The sequence below is a fragment of the Harpegnathos saltator genome, unplaced genomic scaffold (genome assembly GCF_003227715.2).
Source record: "Harpegnathos saltator strain DR-91 unplaced genomic scaffold, Hsal_v8.6 scaffold54, whole genome shotgun sequence".
NCBI lineage: Eukaryota > Metazoa > Arthropoda > Insecta > Hymenoptera > Formicidae > Harpegnathos > Harpegnathos saltator.
The window spans coordinates 1,869,414-1,888,912 of NW_020230360.1; the positions used below are offsets into that span (position 1 = coordinate 1,869,414).

General features: G+C 41.1%; 2 protein-coding genes across 3 annotated transcripts; both read left to right on the plus strand.

Annotated features, from left to right (window-relative positions):
* On the plus strand, positions 1 to 5,983 carry mus201 (rad2 superfamily protein mus201). Its single transcript, XM_011140939.3, has 9 exons — positions 1 to 615; positions 695 to 870; positions 1,106 to 1,543; positions 1,634 to 1,850; positions 2,084 to 3,372; positions 3,484 to 3,582; positions 3,658 to 3,871; positions 4,615 to 4,851; positions 4,936 to 5,983. Exons 1-9 carry the CDS (start codon positions 528 to 530, stop codon positions 5,595 to 5,597), a joined length of 3,420 nt encoding a protein of 1,139 aa, XP_011139241.1. The 5' UTR covers positions 1 to 527; the 3' UTR covers positions 5,598 to 5,983.
* Positions 5,984 to 7,094: 1,111 nt separating this feature from the next.
* Positions 7,095 to 16,236, plus strand: spas (spastin). Of its 2 annotated transcripts, XM_011140935.3 has the most exons (7): positions 7,095 to 8,112; positions 8,236 to 8,406; positions 9,178 to 9,450; positions 10,737 to 11,092; positions 13,212 to 13,543; positions 14,155 to 14,465; positions 14,689 to 16,236. In XM_011140935.3, exons 1-7 carry the CDS (start codon positions 7,560 to 7,562, stop codon positions 14,850 to 14,852), a joined length of 2,160 nt encoding a protein of 719 aa, XP_011139237.1. In that variant the 5' UTR covers positions 7,095 to 7,559; the 3' UTR covers positions 14,853 to 16,236. The 2 variants fall into 2 exon arrangements, with proteins under 2 accessions (XP_011139237.1, XP_011139238.1); XM_011140936.3 differs by lacking the exon at positions 9,178 to 9,450.
* The last annotated feature ends 3,263 nt before the right edge of the window (positions 16,237 to 19,499 follow it).

Sequence of the window (19,499 nt, forward strand, 5' to 3'; positions counted from 1 at the left end):
GTCGCGACTGCGATTGAAACCGTTCGATTGAATTCGCAGCGGCGAGTCGAGTTACGTGCAGACGTGCAGCTGATCGCGCGCGACTTCTCTGCGAATGTGTGCGCGCGCGCTCTCGCATCGTTCGTCAGCTGGGAACGCGAAACCGAGAAGCCGAGAAGTGTGCGCAAGTACGACGGTATTTTCCGCGAACGAATGTGCGGTCGACGATAATTCCGCGAGCAACGCGTGCCTCGGCGGTTCCTCGCATTCTCATGCGAGCGTCACGATGCTAATTGCGCGCCGCGGCGACGCGCGAGTTCGACTTGTCGGGAGGTTGCACATTTTTAGGTTACGCGAGAATATAGACGAAAATCGCACGAGTGAACTCGTCGCGAAGCATGCTCGATAATTACATTAATTTCAGAGGCGTTGGAATCTCTGTTTCCCTCCCCCTCCCTCTCTCTTTCGCACCCTCTTTCTCTCTCGTGCGATTCGCTGCTTTTATCAGCGCATAATTAAATAGTCGTAATTAAATAATCTCATAAATAATGGGAGTGTACGGCTTGTGGAGGCTACTGGATGCGTCCGGGAAGCCGGTGGTGTTGGAGAATCTCGAGGGCAAGGTTCTAGCAATTGGCAAGTAACGATAATCTCTAAGATTAATTGATCTTGATTGCAAGAAGGCCATGCATAAAGCATAATGTGAACCTTACAGATGTATCAATATGGATATACCAGGTGTTGCAAGGATATCAAAATCAGCATGGTGCTTCCAAGCCTAATGCTCATCTGCTTGGCTTGTACACCAGGATATGCAAGCTCTTGTACTACAGGATCAAGCCAGTTTTCGTTTTTGACGGTGGTGTGCCAATGCTCAAGAAAAATACAATTGTGAGTATGACTGACACTTACCTCTTAAATGACAAATATAACTGCTTTTTTAACTTGCATGTTTACAACACAAGGCAGATGCGGTATACACTGCATGGAACTTTAAACACTCCATGCATCTATGCACAGGCGAAACTGTTCCTCTATCTTGATTATAATATTGTTCGTACGTAATTAGCTCACCGTGAGAACCAGGTAGTGAGAAAAGAGCCTCCTCATTCTTTTGTGTTCACAGGCCTCACGCAGGAAGCAGAAATCTATTGCCACGAGTAAGGCGCAGAAGATGAAGGCAGACTTGATAAACAACTTGATAAAGCACAGTGTGGTGAAAACTGTTCTCAATAAGGATTCCAAGGTGGATCAGATTAATGGGACGACGCAGATCACGATAAATTTGCAAGGCAAACACGCGGAGCCAGACATGTTTGCTTTGCCCGACATGCCCAGCACCAGTGGCCTACAAACTTTTGTCAATGATGAGGAATACGATTCCGACGCGTCGGTCGAGCTGAGCCCGCGGAAGCAGTCCAAGTGGATGGGAAACATACACAATGTCGACGTAACCACCGGCGAGTTTAAGGCACTGCCCGCGGACGTTCGTTACGACATACTGACCGACCTGCGGGAAACGAGGAAGCAGAACTCCTGGGGTCGTCTGCACGAGATGCCCGAAGTATGTGTTCGATAAATTTCGCGTACGGTATGTATGATGATGCAAATTTGCAGGTCAATATTTCACACGAAAAATCACATCCGATTGTAGGAGTCACAGGAGTTCTCAGGCTTTCAGATGAAGCGCTTGTTGAAGCGCAGATACGTGCAGCAGTCGCTGGAGTCCGCCGAGAAGGAAATGGGCGGGAAAACATTGACACTGGAGGAGCTCGACAAGCTGCTGACCGAGCAAGGAATCAACACGAAGGGTAGAGACATAGCGTTTCGCATAGCCGCCGATGACACGACCAGATTAATCTACATCAGTGGTATGCATGAACTTGGTAACGCTTGGTTCCTGAAGAGGAAATGTTACGCGAGGCGCAAGAGTGTTTATTTATTTCTTTCGGTTTTACTCAACGTCTGTTGAACATGTAAAGTGCTTCGTTGTTTGAAGTTGAGTAACTTGCAAGCAAAGCAAATTTTTGACCGCTTGGTGATTCTAATGTCCAGTCATAGTTCATGACACACTGATATATGATAACCTTGTGCCATTTTGTAGACAAGAACGCGTTGGCGAGAAGTTCCACTGAAGGCAAAGCAGGGACGGACAAGAACGATTCGCCGCCGAATGAGACGGAGGAAGTCGAGCCGGTTGCCGGCCCAAGTAATCCCACACCAATCGTAGAGAACATGAACGAGTACGAGTTGAACGATGATTCCGACGACGACATTGCGCCAATCTACGATGATCCTCTGCCCATCGCGGAGGATGTAAATGAATACACGTTTGACAGCGACGTGGAGCCTGGCACGAACGAGCCTGATGTGAACGAGTCACTGCCTTTGAGCAAGAAATACTTCAGCAAGAACACGAGGAATCCCGCGTTGACGTACATGTTGGAGTACAGCGGTTTAACCCAGAATCAGATAATGCACCTCATCAATCACAACGACGAGAGCCATAAAACTAGAAGCAAGAGTGTGAAGACCCCCGAGAAAGATGCTCGAAGCTCGGAATTAGAGGAAAGTAGAAGCCCGACGGACGATAAGCCGGCGTCATTTAACCCTGTCGAAGATCACGAGGATCGTTCAAAAGCTGTGGAATTACAGGATACGCAGGACGCGCGTTCAGCGAAGGACAACTCGGCTGTCGAGTTAATCCCGTCCAATCCGGAGTCGGACAACTTCATCGAAGTTGAGCCTTTTGAAGATCATGAAACGTCGGGGTTCACCGCGGCGTCTCACGCCACAAGCTCGAGTAATGAAGTAATACCTGAGCGATGTTCCATCGCAGAGTCCGATGACGTAACGAAAATAGACACGTCAGACTCGGACACCGACGATTTCATAGAGATCCACGACGTTCCGATACCTGACGTGGATGTCTCGAGCGGCAGCGTGAAGAAAGGGAATATCGAAATAACCATCAGATCCGACGAAAAGCTGGAAGACGACATGTTTGCCGATATATTTGGGAAGGTAGATCGGAATGAAGCTGGGCCGACGAGTTGTGCGAAAGAGATTGCGCCCGTCGGTGCGAATGATGAACCGCGGACAGTGTTGGTTCCGGCAGAAACTGTCAAGGACGGTAATAATACAAGACAACTGGACACTATACCTGAAGAACCCGAAGAAGCAGTCACTGAGAAAACAGACGTCGAATCGCCAGAAAACGGTCAGTCAATCGAGAACGTATCGAACAATGAGAGCAGAACATGCGATTCCCGGAGTCCTGACAAACTAGCGGACCAAGGTAATACGAATAGTGAAGTTGATCCTTCCAATAAACACGTACAAGAGAATCCAGTGGTGCTGCCTACAAATGAGGAAGGTTGGGTAGAACTGAAGGTACACTTCACATTTTTCTCTTCTTTTTTTGAAGAGCTTGACGACATTTGATTGCTACAACTACGTCTTACGATTCACATACATTCTGATACGGGTCTTTCTGAATTATAGGACCAATTAGAAGACGAGCAGGAGGAACTCACGAGGAACATTGGCAAACTTGAGAGACAAGCTACCAATATTTCCGAGCAAATCCGAATCGAGGCGCAGGTATATCTCACAACAAGGAAAAATTTCTATCCTAGTGTGTACCATCGCGCGTTGATCTACGTCTTTTACTTACAGGAATTGCTACGTTTGTTCGGCATCCCTTACGTGGTGGCTCCTATGGAAGCGGAGGCGCAGTGCGCGTACCTGGAGCAAATCAAGCTAACCGACGGCACGATTACAGACGACTCCGACATTTGGCTATTTGGGGGCCGATGTGTGTACAAAAACTTCTTCAACAATAGCAAGAGGGTACAGCAGTTCCGTGCGTGTGACATCCAGCATCATTTTAGTACGTGTAATTAAATTTATTCTAACGTTGATCTTTTTAATGGGCTTCTTATTATACTTATCAATATAAATTTTCCTTTGTAATTTACCTTTATAACAAAATCTTTATAAATTATAAATTAAAACAATTACCGTAATAAATCTTTTTAAACATATAAAATTATTAAAGACAACATGTAAAATTTTAAGACCAAAATGAAATCTCAAAACCACATATATACATATATACAGGGTGACCTAAAACACCAATGATTTTGAAATTTCCAAAGATCATCAGGTTAAACAAAAGTTAGGGCACTATTGTGACAGCATATATTCTTGGAACCAAATAGAGCAAAAAAGTCTAGTGCTATTTTTTTTTCCAACAAATAGTTAGCGAGATATAGTAAGTCAAAATTTAAATAATAATAGTAATAAGCTAAATATTGAAAAAATTACCAAGTTTTCCTTAAATCTAAAAAAATATTAGGCAAATGAAAAAATGTTTCAAACAAAAGTTGTCCAAATTAATTGGTAGAAAAAGGTGATATAAAAAAATGGGAGTTTCCTTTAAAAAAATTTTAAGTGACCTTCCCGTAACCTTGATAATGCTGTTCAAGGTCATACTAGTATTGCTATGTGATGCATCACTTGAAACCTTACCATTTCTGTATTTAACATTTTCCATTTTGCATATATTCAAAGTTATTTAGGTGGTCTGTGTTATTTAGGTGCCTCAGCCTGTATATAATGTCATCATTACAGAACTTACTCGCAATCAGCTGATACAATTAGCCCTCCTGGTCGGCAGTGATTACACTACGGGGGTGGCTGGAATCGGGCCAGTGACCGCATTGGAGATATTAGCCGCGTTTCCCGCCGAAGGGGATAACGTACTGCACGGGTTACACAACTTCTGCACGTGGATAAAAAAGGGAAAGATCGCGGCTCCTGGGAAAACGGGTTTGCGCAATAAATTGCGAAACGTGAAATTGGACAAAGGTGAGCGCGATGGTCATGTCTAACGCCGACCGATAAGAGCGAACAATGACGGCACAAATGATAGCGTAACGTGACCGATTTCAGATTTCCCAAGTCAAGCGGTCGTCCAAGCGTATCTCTTTCCCACGATTGACGAGTCAAAGGAGACTTTTACCTGGGGCAAGCCGAACGCAGTGCTCCTCTGCGACTACACCAGGCAGAAATTCGGCTGGACGAAGGGCAAATTCGACGACACGATGATACCGGTACTGAGGAGAATGGAGGAGAGGAAAAGTCAGAAAATATTGGATTTATACTTCAAATTGATGGTGTCCCCAAAATCCGTCGAACCGAGTCTGAGTAAAAGAGTTCAGAAGGCTCTGTACAAGATGAATAACGAGAGCAATGTGATTGAAGAAAATACGGATGGCGAAACGCAGGCTAAGAAAAGCAAGAAGAGCAATGCCGATCAGAAGATGAAGAAAGAGAAGATAATTAAACCCAGTATAGCCACTCATGAGCCTGAAGCACTCGTCGAAGTAGACGCTGCTCTCAAGAGACCTATTGTACCTAATGTTCACGATAGAAGCGTCAAGGAATATATTCCGCAGCGGGAGAGAGACAAAGCATCCTCACTGGAGAAGAAATTGCACGCTATAGAGGTGTTTAGAAAATCGAGGAAAGGCTTGGTCAAAACGAAGAAAGTAAAACGCACGGTACGGAAAGTCAAGAAAGAAGCGGAGTTATCGGAAAGCGACAGCAACTAGATCAAAATAACTAAAGCCTGCGGCAACAAATTTTGCATAGTGTCTGCTGGACGAAATACAATGGAATCTGTGAATAAAGCATGACGGTAGAAACCGAGCAGGATCTGTCATCCGGTAACTATTTAAATGCGCTTAAATAAGACGTGGCTCAGATCCTGCTCAGTTTTGATCGTCAATCTACTGTCGATCTATTGCCAGACTGATGGCACATTGCTAGCAGTTTGTCTAGGGAAAGTATTCAACTGTAAAAAATGTACATTTTCATATCATAAGTAAAACAATTTGTACATAAAAAACATAAAATAGCGTGCGAAACTTTTATATACAATCGAAAAGTGATGTCTAGTTTCTATTGTGACTATTATAGAATATAATTATAGAATATTATTATAGAATATAAAATATTTTTCTATCAACCATTGTGTAATATCATCCTTTGCTTTTCTTCATAAGAAATTAATAATATGAGACCTATATTGGTTTGGAGACTTTTGAAATGCTGCTTTTGTCTTAATTTTGTCTGGTTCTTATCTGTTTCCAATTATAGAAATAAATGTTCCTCAATTATAGATATATAGTATTTTTTCCTAATAAAGTTTTTGAAATAAAATTTTATATTTCTACGATTTCAATTACCGTTCTTTTTTTGTTGTTGTTTAATGTTGATAATATCTCATTGTGTGCAATTTATTTGTTAAACTTTACCGTAAATATGATCAAAATTCACAAAATTTATGATACAATCAATCGATATAAAATTATTATATGTATATACACACAAGATGTTTGAAAAAGGTAAAATTATATTGGGTTGTTCGGAAAATAATTTCAGTTTTTTGCATGAAAATGAAAGACGATATTTTTAATAGGAAGAAAAGTTTTATTCTGTTAAGTATTGATTATTTTGTTCTGACATCTTTTGCCATCTTTGAGATAATAACACATGATTCCATGCTTGTAGAACTTCTGGTTATTATTGGCAAAAAATTGAATCAAGTGGTTTTTGACACCTTTATTTGAATCGAAATTTTTTCCATCTAAAGAATTTTGCAGTGACCGAAACAAGTGATAAACTTCTGAAAAAGAATAATTTGAGTTTGAGATTTCCAAAAATAACACAATATGTGTTGCACGTGTACCCGATGTCTTTTTTTACCTTTTTGTTTAAAATTTGATGGGAAACAGAAACAACTTGACAGATTCCAAACCAACTTGTTTTCAAGTGAAGCTTGAAATGTGTATTGTAAAAATGTAAAATGATCTTCTGGTTTAGAATGAGGCTAACTGCTTCAAAAGGCAACTAACCCTGTCTATTTGGAAAAACCGAAATTATTTTCCGAACAACCCAATATTATTAATCCGTTGGTAACGATAGATAAAAAAACTTGCGACTTTAGTTTCCTCTCCAGATTTTAAATTAGCCAGTAGCCTGTTGGCGCCATCTAAGTCGGAAGCATCGAGACTACAGTCGATCCCTCAACAAAAAGAAGAGCGGTCGAGCATCGATTCTTCGAGCGTCGACCAGCGGACGTCCTCATTGGTGGTGTGAGGATTCGTGCCGGGAATATCGGAGAGTGTCCGAGGCGGATCAAAACAAGCGATGCTCGAGCCGAGCAAGCGCTCGCTCTCCTCCGTTGGCTGCCGCTTCGCCGAGAAGGAACGCCAGGAAGAAACGTGTGAGTCGTCGCCACCGCCGTTCTGCGGCCGTTTGTTCCAGGAGGCTAGCCGTAACGCGTCGTAACGCGACCCACCGCGGCGTCTCCTTCACCTCCTCCGCCCCCTCTTTCTTCGGCCAGGCGGGATTTCAACCCGAGGAAACAATGTAGGCTACCCGCCGCGGCACCCCTGTCGTCCCTCGATCGCGCCGTCGGGGATGTCGGCACGGCCGCTTGTGGCTGTCATCGTCGACGACTACGAGCAGCGCAGTCACACAGACATAGCGAGCGTGAACACCCGTGGGAGATGTCTTACAGCGATGGCGCGCGCCCAACACGAAAATTCGGCACGAAGTCGCCGAAGAAGCTGTGCGTGACCAAGAGCGAGAACGGCGACAAGATCACGACGACGGTCAACTGCGGCGGCCATCATCACCACAATCACTTTCATCACAACCACCACCGCTTCCTGGACGGCTCGCAACCGTCGGTGCACAAGCGCAATCTATACATCGTTTCTTTCCCATTGATATTGCTGTTCAACGTGCTGAGGACTCTGTTATATCAGCTGTTTGTGGTATTCAGGTATCTGTATACCTCTACGTCTCATCTGATCCAGCGCAGACAGGCGTCCAAGCAGGCCTGTCAGCTGGAGATTGTTGTCGGTCAGAAAACAGCGGATGGTCTGTCCAATCGTTTGATCAACGGCAATCAGGTAGAGGGAGAAAACATGTCTCAGGTATCCAGGCGCTCCATTGGACCGGGTCCAGCGGATCCTTTGCTGGCCAAGCAGAAGCATCATCATCGCAGAGCTTTTGAGTTTATCAGCAAGGCACTGAAGATTGACGAGGATAATGAAGGTATGCTGTTTATATGTAGATTGCACAAATGTGTGCAATTGCCGCAAGATATGCTAATTTAGTACTTTTAACAACTTTCTCTTCTGTACTTTTTTCTGATTGCTTCTGCATCTCCTGCAACAGGGCAGAAGGAAATGGCTATTGAATTGTATAAGAAAGGAATCGGGGAACTGGAGAAAGGCATAGCCATAGAATGCAACGGTGGACATGGTGAAATATGGGAGCACGCTCAGAGACTTCACGACAAGATGCGTACGAATTTAATAATGGCGAAAGAAAGGCTCGAGTATCTTGGTGAGTGTGTCCGCTGCTGCGCCCGCTCAACGCATAAAGTTTCTCGAGCTATTTCAAGCTTATTTACCTGCGGTATAAGTCTTTATCGCTCATAAATACGATGATCTCTGGTAGTTTCTACATTATATATATGTATCTTTAAGAAAATCTAATGGTCGAGCCTCTCTGTGATTAATAATTGAGAATAGTAAATGAAGCAGAAGGGCCTTCGAGAGAAATGTAATATAAATGTACGCATTTTTAACGCATATGCAGGTAAATATCTGGCAGTAGCGACAGAAGGAGCATCGATGTATCTAGCATGCCCGTGTGTAAAGTTCTTCATCTTTCCAAGTATACACACGCGTGCGTGCGCGTGTACATATGTGTGTACGCATGCCCGCGTTATAATTTCCTAGATGGTTTACCTTGAGCACAAGTCAATTTATGTTCTGCATTTCGTTCCTTTCTTTATTATACGGTAATCCGGAGGCGCTCGGAATAGCGCGAGTTGCGTACAGTGCGTGAGAGTTAGCAGCCCAGTCTCATACGCAGCATAATACACCGGTAGCGATCGAGGCGTGCATTTTGCGATCCGACTAAAGACGAAAGTACTTTCTTAGCGACATTAGTACGTTTAGTACGTTCTCTCTCTCTCTTTCTCTCTCTCTCTCTCTCTCTCTCTCTCTCTCTCTCGTACGCCGGTAACAATACGGCAGATTAGCCTGATTTTCTCTTTTAGCTGACTTAGCCTACTGCAGCATGGCAGAGAATGTTTTTTCCTTTTTGTAGTGAGTGTGTGTGAGCTGAGAAAGCTGGGTATCAACAATGAATATCGCGCGCCTGGAAATAAAACGGACGACGAACATCCAGGAAAGCATCTGAGGGCTCGCCGCAATATACACACTTTTCAAACCTCGACACGAGCCGGCACACCCAATACCAATCACAATAAGAACACAAACAATAGTACACATACAGTTAACACCGGGCAGACTATATGTACGCAAATTCCCAAGTTAAGGCCACGTTCTCCAAAAAACTGTTGCGCTCACGCCGCCGAAGGTATTGTTCGTCTGAGGTTCTGGGCTTAAATGCAAAAGAGTCGAAGTAACGCAAGTAAAACAAGATGCAATGCTCCTTTTAGTCCTTACCTTGTCTTGGAGGAGATACTTTGTTTTATCTTAGCCCTATGCACATCACTCGGTTTCTCATGTAGATGACTAGGTAGATTAACGTAGACTCCTGCCAAAGTGTTTTGTTGTAGCCGCTTCTTTGCGCGCGTTGCCGTAGACCTGTAGAAGCTGATGCATCTCTATACAAGTAGATCTTAAGTAGAGCTTTACAAGTAGACTTAAGGAAGGGAGCGAGACACATAATTCTTAGAGTAGTTAGTAAAGTTGAACAAGCGTTTATATGCAAACACACTCGCAGCCGTATTCGATGTACTTGCGATTTTACCACAACGGTGCAAACAGTCTCTCTTAAGGGGATGCCGTACTTGAAGACTTTACCGACTTTTTTCTGCAAATTTTACGTCCTATTGATTGAACAGGACAAGTGCCTACAGTGATAAGTGATTACAAGTAATTCCGTGCAACGGAGGTGCATTAATTCTACTAACTGCAATGAAAGTACGTGTAAAAATAATTTGCAGCATTGTGTAACATGTGACGGGAGCGACAAAAGATTTCAAAATTGACATCTCGAGCTGTCAGCGTAAGGATTTGCTTGATACAAAAACTCTGCAGCTTGCGCATATCAAAGGAAGTAGAACTTCCAGGAAAGTTTCTGTAAAGATATATAGGAAAAGTTTGCAGAGAAAGATTTCTGTGTATACGTAGTTTGTGTGTTTTCCGCTAAACATGGTAAGACAGCATCACACATTTATCTGTACACATACAAGAAATACGTTTTGACGATTTAACGCCGTCAACGCCGTTTTCTAAGCTTGTTGTCCACTTTGGCATTCCCTCGGTGCATGAGTTTGTACACACGAGAAAGAAATTGTTCCACTTTTGATAGAGTAGAAGATACTCCCTCAACAAGATCCATTCTATCGTAATAAGAAAAGATTTCGACTAAATGCATCAGTGACATTTTACAATTTATCACTACTATTTAACAGCAACACTATCTACGACATACAAACACAACAGTGTTTTAAATATCTTGGCTGTGTAACCATCTCCTTACTTTCGTCTTCTTTGCGATAGACCCTCTTACCCACTAGACTGACCCACAAAAGAGACTTGCATCTAACAGTATCTATCAGTAGACATTTGTACACTCCGGCCGAGTCGCACGACGCGCCACGTGAGCTCCGTTGAAGTACGAATGTTGCGTTTCAGCATCCGGCAGAAAGCTGTCGGTGCCTGGCAAGCGGCCGACGGGGACTCCCTTGAGCAAGAGCCAGACATTGCCTCGAAACATGGGCAGATCAGCGCCTATCCAGCCTTGCCATAGGACCATGCCGATTAAACCGTCCTCAACGCCACCCTCCGTGAAGCGACAGCTATCCGTGCCTGGGAATGGCTCGCCTATAAGACGCCCGGGAACACCCACTACCTCAAGCAGTAACAGGAGTACACCGACCAGGAAGGTACCCATTCTGAAGGGAGTGGACCCGAAGCTCGCGCAACTGATTCTCGACGAGATCCTGGAAGGCGGTGCGCCGGTGCAGTGGGAAGACATCGCTGGTCAAGAGGTACGCCGTCTTACTCATCCAGTGCCGTTCAGTCATCTCCGATTGATTCGCTGTTAATTGTTTCAGTACGACAAGTGTTGTCAGGTAGAGCTAGCCAGCCGCTGAGAGCGATAGTCGCGAGAACGCTTATATGTGTTTCTCTTCTGATGAAACAATTATACAGGGTGCTCCATGTGAGGCTTCAGAATTAGATCATTAGAAAATTTTAAGAGTTTTGTTTGACGTCTAAAAAGTGAACGACCAAATTTGTGACAATTGCACTTATTTTGTCTGATAAATCAGCGGACCCTAATGCGGGTCCATATTTATCCCAAACATATGTTCTTACTCTAAACTTTATATGCTATTGGTTATAACAAATCTCGAATAAGATTAAAAGCTTTAGTAAATGCTGGGACATGATAGTTATAATCGCACTACTGATGCCAGTTCGAATTCTAAATTGTTTACTTTTTTAGATCTGTTATTATTTGACTTCTTCAAAACTAAGCTATCAATGAAAAGACTAGACTGGATTGTCGTGTCACCAGACAGTATTTCAGTCATTTCTGTGAGGATATAAATAAATCAAGATTTATTTATAAGTTAGAGAAAACATAGCAGAATTAAGACCTCACATATTTAAATTTTCGTTTAAGGTTAGTTTTCTTATGAGGGTTGCCTTGTATGTTGATTTGTAAAAATTATTGGCAAAAAATGGAGAATTATTTTGAGGTGTAAATCAGTCTATCAGTAATAAGGTAAAGACGAGTGAGCGGCCGTCGACTGTAGCCGACGCTCACATCAACAGAATTATTGTTGTCCGAAAAGTAATTTCGGCTTTTTGCATGAAAATGAAAGACGATATTTTTAATAGAAAAAAAGTTTTATTCCGTCAAGTATATTGACCATCTTTGTTCTAACACCTTTTGCTATCTTTGAGGTGATAACATGATTCCACGCTCGTAGAACTTCTAGTTCTTACTGGCAAAAACTGAATCAATTGGTTTACGACACCTTCATTTGAATCGAAATTTTTACTATCCAAGAAATTTTGCAGTGACCGAAACAAGTGATAATCGGATGGTGATAGATCAGGTGAATATGGTGGATGCGGTAGCAAATCCTATCCAAGCGCTAGCAGTTTCTGGCGAGTCATTAAACTTTTGTGAAGTCTGGCGTTATCTTGATGAAACACAACACCTTCTCTCTTCACCAATTCTGGTCTCTTCTGTTTGATGGTATCATTCAATTTGTCCAATTGATGACAATACACATTCGAATCAATCGTTTGGTTGTTTGGTAACAACTCAAAAAACCATTCCTTTCCAATCTCACCAAACAAAGAACATCACTTTTTGATGGATATCAGCTTTTGATGTGCTTTGAACTGGTTCATCACGTCTGCTCCATGATCTTTTGCATTTAATGTTATTGTACACAATCCATTTTTCATCTCCAGTTATGAATCGCTTCAGAAATGGATCGCTTTCATCACGTTTCAAATCGCAGATGGTAATGCGACGAATCAAATCTCTTTGAGAATGTGTGGAACCCAAATATCGAGCTTTGAAACGAAACCAAGTTGTTTCAAATGCTTATGCACGGTCGAATTCGATAAATTCAATCTCTCAGCAATTTGTCGTGTTGTTAAATGACGATTTGCGTCCACCAATGTTTTTATTTGGTCTTCATCAGCCTCAATTGGCCTTTCAGAACGTGGTGCATCTTTGAGGTCGAAATTTCGAAAACCAATTCTGACACTGGTATTCAGTCAACACATCTTCTCCATACATGGTACACAATTTTTTTCTTGCTTGCGCTGCATTTTTGCCTTTACAGTAATAAAAGAGCAAAATGTGACAAAAATGCTCACGTTAGTTTTCCATTGATGCGACGCCAAATAAAAACAACTTGACAGATTCCAAGACAACTCTCTTTCAAATGAAACTTGAAATGTACATTGTAAAAATGTAAAGTGATTTTCTGTTTTAGAATAAGGTTACTTAAAGGTTACTTAAAAAGGCAACTAAGACCATCTATTTGAAAAAAATCGAAATTACTTTCCGAACAATCCAGATAATTTCGATTCAGATCAAAAAGGAAGTTCATATTCTATCAATTACTCGCTGGCTTGCAGACTGCGAAGCAAGCCTTGCAGGAGATGGTGATTTTGCCGTCACTCCGGCCCGAACTGTTCACCGGCCTGCGAGCACCTGCGAGGGGATTGTTACTGTTCGGCCCACCGGGAAATGGAAAGACACTGTTGGCGCGCGCCGTTGCGACTCAGTGCAACGCGACGTTCTTCTCCATCTCCGCCGCTAGCCTCACGTCCAAGTACGTCGGGGAAGGTGAAAAATTGGTGAGAGCTCTGTTCGCGATCGCACGGGAGTTGCAGCCGTCTGTTATTTTCATCGATGAGGTGGACTCGCTGTTGAGCGAAAGGAAAGACAACGAGCACGAAGCTTCAAGGTATGGTTTAGAGAGTAAATTGCGTTTACTTGTACAGGATGTTGCGTTTTGTCAAGAAGATCTCCTTCGAACTGATTTAAAAGCTTGTACTACTTCCCTTTTTTTTTTACAAGTCACAGATATATGTCTGTTTCTTTTTAAATTTCAAAAGTGTGTACTAGGAACAATTGAGCTAGGAAGAACAAATCTCTAAATCGATCCTTCAAAGTAAAAAAGGAAAAAGTATTTATTTTCGAGTCTCTTTTCCTCGATTTCCCGTTGAGGAATTTTTGAGGGGAAATTTCTAGAAATTTTCTTACGGTAAGAATATGTATTTTGACTCCAGATTAGAAAAGAAGGCGGAAAAGTAAGACTTGTCCTTGAGGTTTCTTTGCAATCTACTAAAGATTACAGATTAGTGAAGTCAAATCCCTTTAAAACTAGCGAGAAGACTCCCAAAAACTCCCCAAGGAAGATAAGAAAGACTCGAGAATATTCTCTTTTAACTCTAAGGAGGCCATTTATGGAATCGAGCAGGTGCCATTTGTTTTTGTCAATTTCAAATCAGTTCGGACGAAATGCTGAGAAGAAGGCACTTCTAAATATTCTGCGCACACAATTAATTATTTCAGGCGACTGAAAACGGAATTCCTAGTCGAGTTCGACGGCTTGCCGTGCAATCCCGAGGAAAGGGTGCTCGTCATGGCTGCTACTAACAGACCGCAAGAACTGGACGAGGCTGCGCTGAGGCGATTCACGAAACGCGTGTACGTCACTCTACCGGACCTGCAAACGAGGATCGTATTGCTCCAGAGGCTCCTGGCCAAGCACAACGATCCGCTGACGGCCGAGGAGTTGAACGAGATGGCAGTCATGACTGAGGGATACTCCGGAAGCGATTTGACTGCATTGGCTAAGGATGCAGCACTTGGGCCTATCAGAGGTAATAACACCGAATCGACCCTTGATGAGCTTCTTTCCGTGTATTCGCTTTTAGATTTGCCTTATGAGTGAGAATGTGCGTTTGGTCACTCATTTTCTTCAACGTGCCTTACAGTGGCGAGAGGTATAAAGGAGCATTCTATCATGCTAGATCGCGCGTCTACAGGTCTTGTTCATAGTACGTTTTTACCACACAAAATGTGTTTATCGTATTATTTCCTCAGAACTGAATCCAGATCAGGTGAAAGAATTGGACCTCAATTCCGTTCGTAATATCACGATGCAAGACTTCCATGATTCCCTAAAGAGAATTCGCAGATCCGTCTCGCCGGCTAGTTTAGCTGCCTATGAGAAATGGAGCTTCGAGTACGGGGATGTCAGTCTTTGATCTCGAATAAGCCGCTCGTACGAGAGGCTGCAGCAGCTGCAGCCGCGTTTTATTTGAATGTGATCCGTCGATACTCCGCCGAACGTTAACGCAACTTTGCATTTTTATTCTTATAAATGATGTATTTGTGCTTGATAAGAAATGGCGATGAAAACGGAACAGAGAAAGAGAAGAGCGAGAGAAGAGCTATGTTCTCCGATTTCTAACTGTGAGAATCCCGACTCGCGCATTCTCGTGGCATATTACGAGCCTTCGACAGCTCTGATTCTCATTTCAACACATTACTTTGCACCGGAGCGACCTTCGCGACGAATAGCATAACTAGATTCTCAAGCAATAATACTTAATGTCGAGTGTATTTTCGGATTACAGTTCGCACATTGATTTTACCAGATATATAATACTCCACGCTCCATCCAAGTGATCGAGTACATTCGCATTCGCAGTTCAACGCGTAGCTTTAAACTGTTAGGATTGAGACGCTTTACCACCGTATTGTTTATATATTTATTATTCTCCTACGATTCTCAGTTCCTTTTCCACATACGATAGCTAGTGTTCGCGAGATTCACGACGTATGCTCGCATATTACGATAAGTTGCACTTAGTGTCGGAATGTTAGTTATGTGTTAACAGTTGATGTTAAGTATTTGCAAAACGATAAAAATACCTTACCGCCTTAGATTGAGATTCAGAAGGCTACTCGAGCACGCACACACATACACACACACACACACACTCCGCGGTCATGGAGAATGCGTCATCATACAATTCGACTATTGTTATTTATCAAGTTGACACGAACGAGAGTTAATAACAATATCGTAAGGCACGACCCGTGACACATTATTATCGCAACGGTAGAAAGACTGCATTCGCAAACGAAACATCGCACGTCCAATCAGATAATAAAATAAAAAAGAAAAAGTAATCGATGACGAGTAGACGTCGAAGAGAGACGTTATAGTTATTTATTCGGTGTACACAGCGAGAAGGGAGACGCACCGTGAACGTCGTAGGGCGGCGTGTTGAAATTTGCACGTTAGGAGATGCGCGCGGTCGCAGAGGCGAACGGCCGCTGTCGTTACGCGTCAATTCTTGTATAGATCACACTGATAGATGTACTTCTTAAAGTGTTGCGAATGTTAATCTTGTTACGTTTGATACCGATTCAGAGATTCGTTTGACGTTTGTTGATATACCGATGCGTTTAAGGAACCACACGGCAACCATGATGCACGCTTGTGCAGGAGGAGAAAGGAACAGAAAACGAGGGGGAGAGAAGAAAAGGAATAAACGAAAGGGGAAATATGAGATTCTGTTTTGATACAAAATTCTATAAGAACACAACGAACTGAGAGAATATAATCTGTGCTATATGGAATCCTAAGTATCTACCTGTAAGCATTATTTATATAAGCTCGGATCGACATTGTTATACACAAGAGATGGAAGAAATCTTTATATGTATATGTGTATATGTGCATATATATACATGGTGAGGCACCTCATACAGGCCACTCGTGAATAATTTTGAAAATTTGCAAGATAGAAAAAATGTTAAACACAAAAGTTGTAAGGTTTCAAGTGACGCATCATGCAACAATATTAGAATAACCTTGAACAGCATCATCAAATTTACGGAAAAGTCACCTTAAATTTGTTTGAATGGAAACTCCCATTTTTTATCATATCATATTTTTCCACCGATTAATTTGAACAATTTTAGTCTGGAACATTTTTTTATTTGCCTAATATTTTTTTAGATATTTAAGGAAAACTTGGTTTCTCAATATTTAATTTACGACATCTCGATGACCATTTGTCGGAAGAAAAAGCGATATTAGACTTTTTTTTATTCTATTTGGCCTCAAGAATATGCTGTCACAATAACCCAGTTTTTGTTAACTTGATGACATTTGGAAATTTCAAAATCATCAAGTACCTATTGCAACAGCATACTCGTGAGAACAAAAAGGTCTAATATGACTTTTTCTTCCAACAAATAGTTACCAAGGTAAGCTCAATATCGTAAGCTCAATATTGAAAAAGTTACCAAGTTTTTCTTAAACATCTAAGAAATACTGGACAAATAAAAAAATGTTTCAGACAAGAGTTGTTCAAATTAATTGATAGAAGAATAAGAAATGAAGGTTCCCAAAAAGATTCAAGATGACCTTCCCGTAATCTTGATGACACTGTTCAAGGTCGTATTACTATTACTTAGAGCCCTACAACTTTTAACATTCTTTCTACCTTGCATATTTTTAAAGTTATCTAGGCGGCCTGTTTTAGCTGCCTTATCCTGTGTTTATATATATATACACACACACACACACACATACATATACGTATAACAAGAGAGAAAGAGAGAGAGAGAGAGAGAGAGAGAGAGAGAGAGAGAGAGAGAGAGAGAGAGAGAAAACACATTTTTATGACATTTGTCTATATTGCTTCCAATGCTCAACAAGTAGGATAATTATGCTTATACAATGTACTTATCGAATTAATGTTTTAACACGGGACTATTTAGATTATATAGATGAATACGCTGCGATTGCAGCGTATTGTGACACAAATCCGTTCGCGATTTGCTCCAAAGTATCACGCAAGATAGGATAACATCGTTGCAGTCTTGTAGAGAATAAGGTCTGCCGCAAGAATCATTGAAAATGATTATTTTCTGGGCGTTTCGTATCCTCAGTGAGAGTTTTACGCATTTAAACGCTTCCTGCGTGCAACGGGAGTAGAAGGAGAAACGCTGTTTACATATGAAAGCTGTAGTTATTAAGTAACAGCTCTGTGTATATGAGTAGAGTATATATGTAGAGAGACAGCAGACACACATGTACGATGCATTTTCACCAAGTAGGCATTTCACGCGATATAAACGGTAAACGTAAAAAAAAAAAAAAAGCGTGCTTGCTTTTGTAACATTTCGAGATCGACATCGTTGTCATTATGAGTAAATTACGCAATGCTAAACAGCATTTTATAAGAGCTGTGATGTTATCGCGACGACGAATTTGAGTATCTTGCACGTTCAGCTTCCATTTGCGACACTGAAAACTTTAAGTAAGAGTGCACAAAAAAAAAAGTACGATATACACAGATATTGTATCATAAATCGTGACTCTCTGGGTCTTTCTAGGTATTGCGACTTTGTTCAACGTGCGGCTTTGTTGATAATTTTCCTTTTCAAGTGATACACAATGCTGTGACATGAGGTCGATTTGTTTCCTCTCGAATTAGCAAATCGTGATGTTGAGCCAAGAGAGAAACTTTAGTTCGAAATTACTTTGTAATGTAAGTTCTGTTGAGTAATGATCTTCGCCTGAGTAATGATCACTGCCTGTGTTATTATGTAATCGTATTGCGTGATGTTACGTATATTTATATGCACGGTTCAAATTATGTATTATACATTAATTACGACTGCATTCCGAGATGCCGATATGTGCTGGCGATCTTGAAAATCTGCAGTTTTCGTTACGCGCACCATGGATCTTCGGGATGGATACTGCAGTAAACAGTACATACTTCAGTATATACAGAGTGTATAAAAAGTACCGGGACGGCGAAATATCTTACAAATCGTGACTCGTGAAGACTAAGCATTTGAAAAGAAAAAATTTCAGACAAAATTGTGTGATTTCAAGGGGGACATGAAACAACTATATCATTTTGTTTACAGATGGCGCCACTTTCGAACTATTCACTGGTCATTACTTTTCTTTGATGGAAATCCTCAGTTTTTGTTACATCATCTTTTTCTACCAATTAATTTTAATCCCTAACAAAAATTTACTGCTGGCTGTAATAAATTGGCTAATGATAATAAGTAATTTAATGATAATTTAATGATTAATTTAATGATAATAAGTAATTATTCATAGTGAGTAATAAAATGAGTAATGAAATTACTTATTATCACATACCAATTTATTATAGTCAGTAATAAATTTCTATAAGAGACAACTTTCATTTGAAACATTTTATTTGCTTAATATTTTTTGAGATATTTAAGGATAACTTGGTAACTTTGTCGATATTTAACTTATGATATCTCTCTATTTGTCGGCAAAAAAATAGCACTAGACTTTTTTTACTCTATTTGGTCTCAAGAATATATTGTTACGATAGCGCCCTGACTTTTGTCAATTTGATGATTTTGAAATTACCAAAAGTCAAGTTAACAAAAGTTTTAGGGCACTATTGTAACAATTCTTGAGATTAGAAATAGAGTAAAAAAGAGTCTAGTACTATTTTTTTTTCTGACAAATTGTTAGCGAAATATCGTAAGTTAAGTATTGAAAAAGTATTGAAAAAGTTTTCCTTAGATATTTCAAAAAATATTAGGCAAATAAAAAAATGTTTCAGACAAAAGTTGTTCAAATTGATTGGTAGAAAAAGATGATGTAATAAAAAATTGGAGCTTCCGTTTAAGAAAAGTGATGATCAATGAATATCTCGAGAGTGGCGCCATCTGTAAACAAAATGATATATTTGTTTCATGTTTCCCTTGAAACCATGTAACTTTTGTTTGAAATGTTTTTTTCTAAAATGTTTAGTTTTCGAGATATTTCGCCGGTACTTTTTATACACCCGGTATATTACAATATACGCTACAGTATATATACTACGGAA

Excerpts from the sequence above, each read along its gene's own strand:
- mus201 (XM_011140939.3), top strand. The coding sequence starts at position 528 with ATGGGAGTGTACGGCTTGTGGAGGCTACTGGATGCGTCCGGGAAGCCG. Across the intron at positions 616-694 it reads GGGCAAGGTTCTAGCAATTG|ATGTATCAATATGGATATAC; the intron begins GCAAGTAACGAT and ends TGAACCTTACAG. Across the intron at positions 4,852-4,935 it reads AAACGTGAAATTGGACAAAG|ATTTCCCAAGTCAAGCGGTC; the intron begins GTGAGCGCGATG and ends GACCGATTTCAG.
- spas (XM_011140935.3), top strand. The coding sequence starts at position 7,560 with ATGTCTTACAGCGATGGCGCGCGCCCAACACGAAAATTCGGCACGAAG. Across the intron at positions 8,113-8,235 it reads GATTGACGAGGATAATGAAG|GGCAGAAGGAAATGGCTATT; the intron begins GTATGCTGTTTA and ends CTCCTGCAACAG. Across the intron at positions 8,407-9,177 it reads AGAAAGGCTCGAGTATCTTG|TGAGTGTGTGTGAGCTGAGA; the intron begins GTGAGTGTGTCC and ends TCCTTTTTGTAG.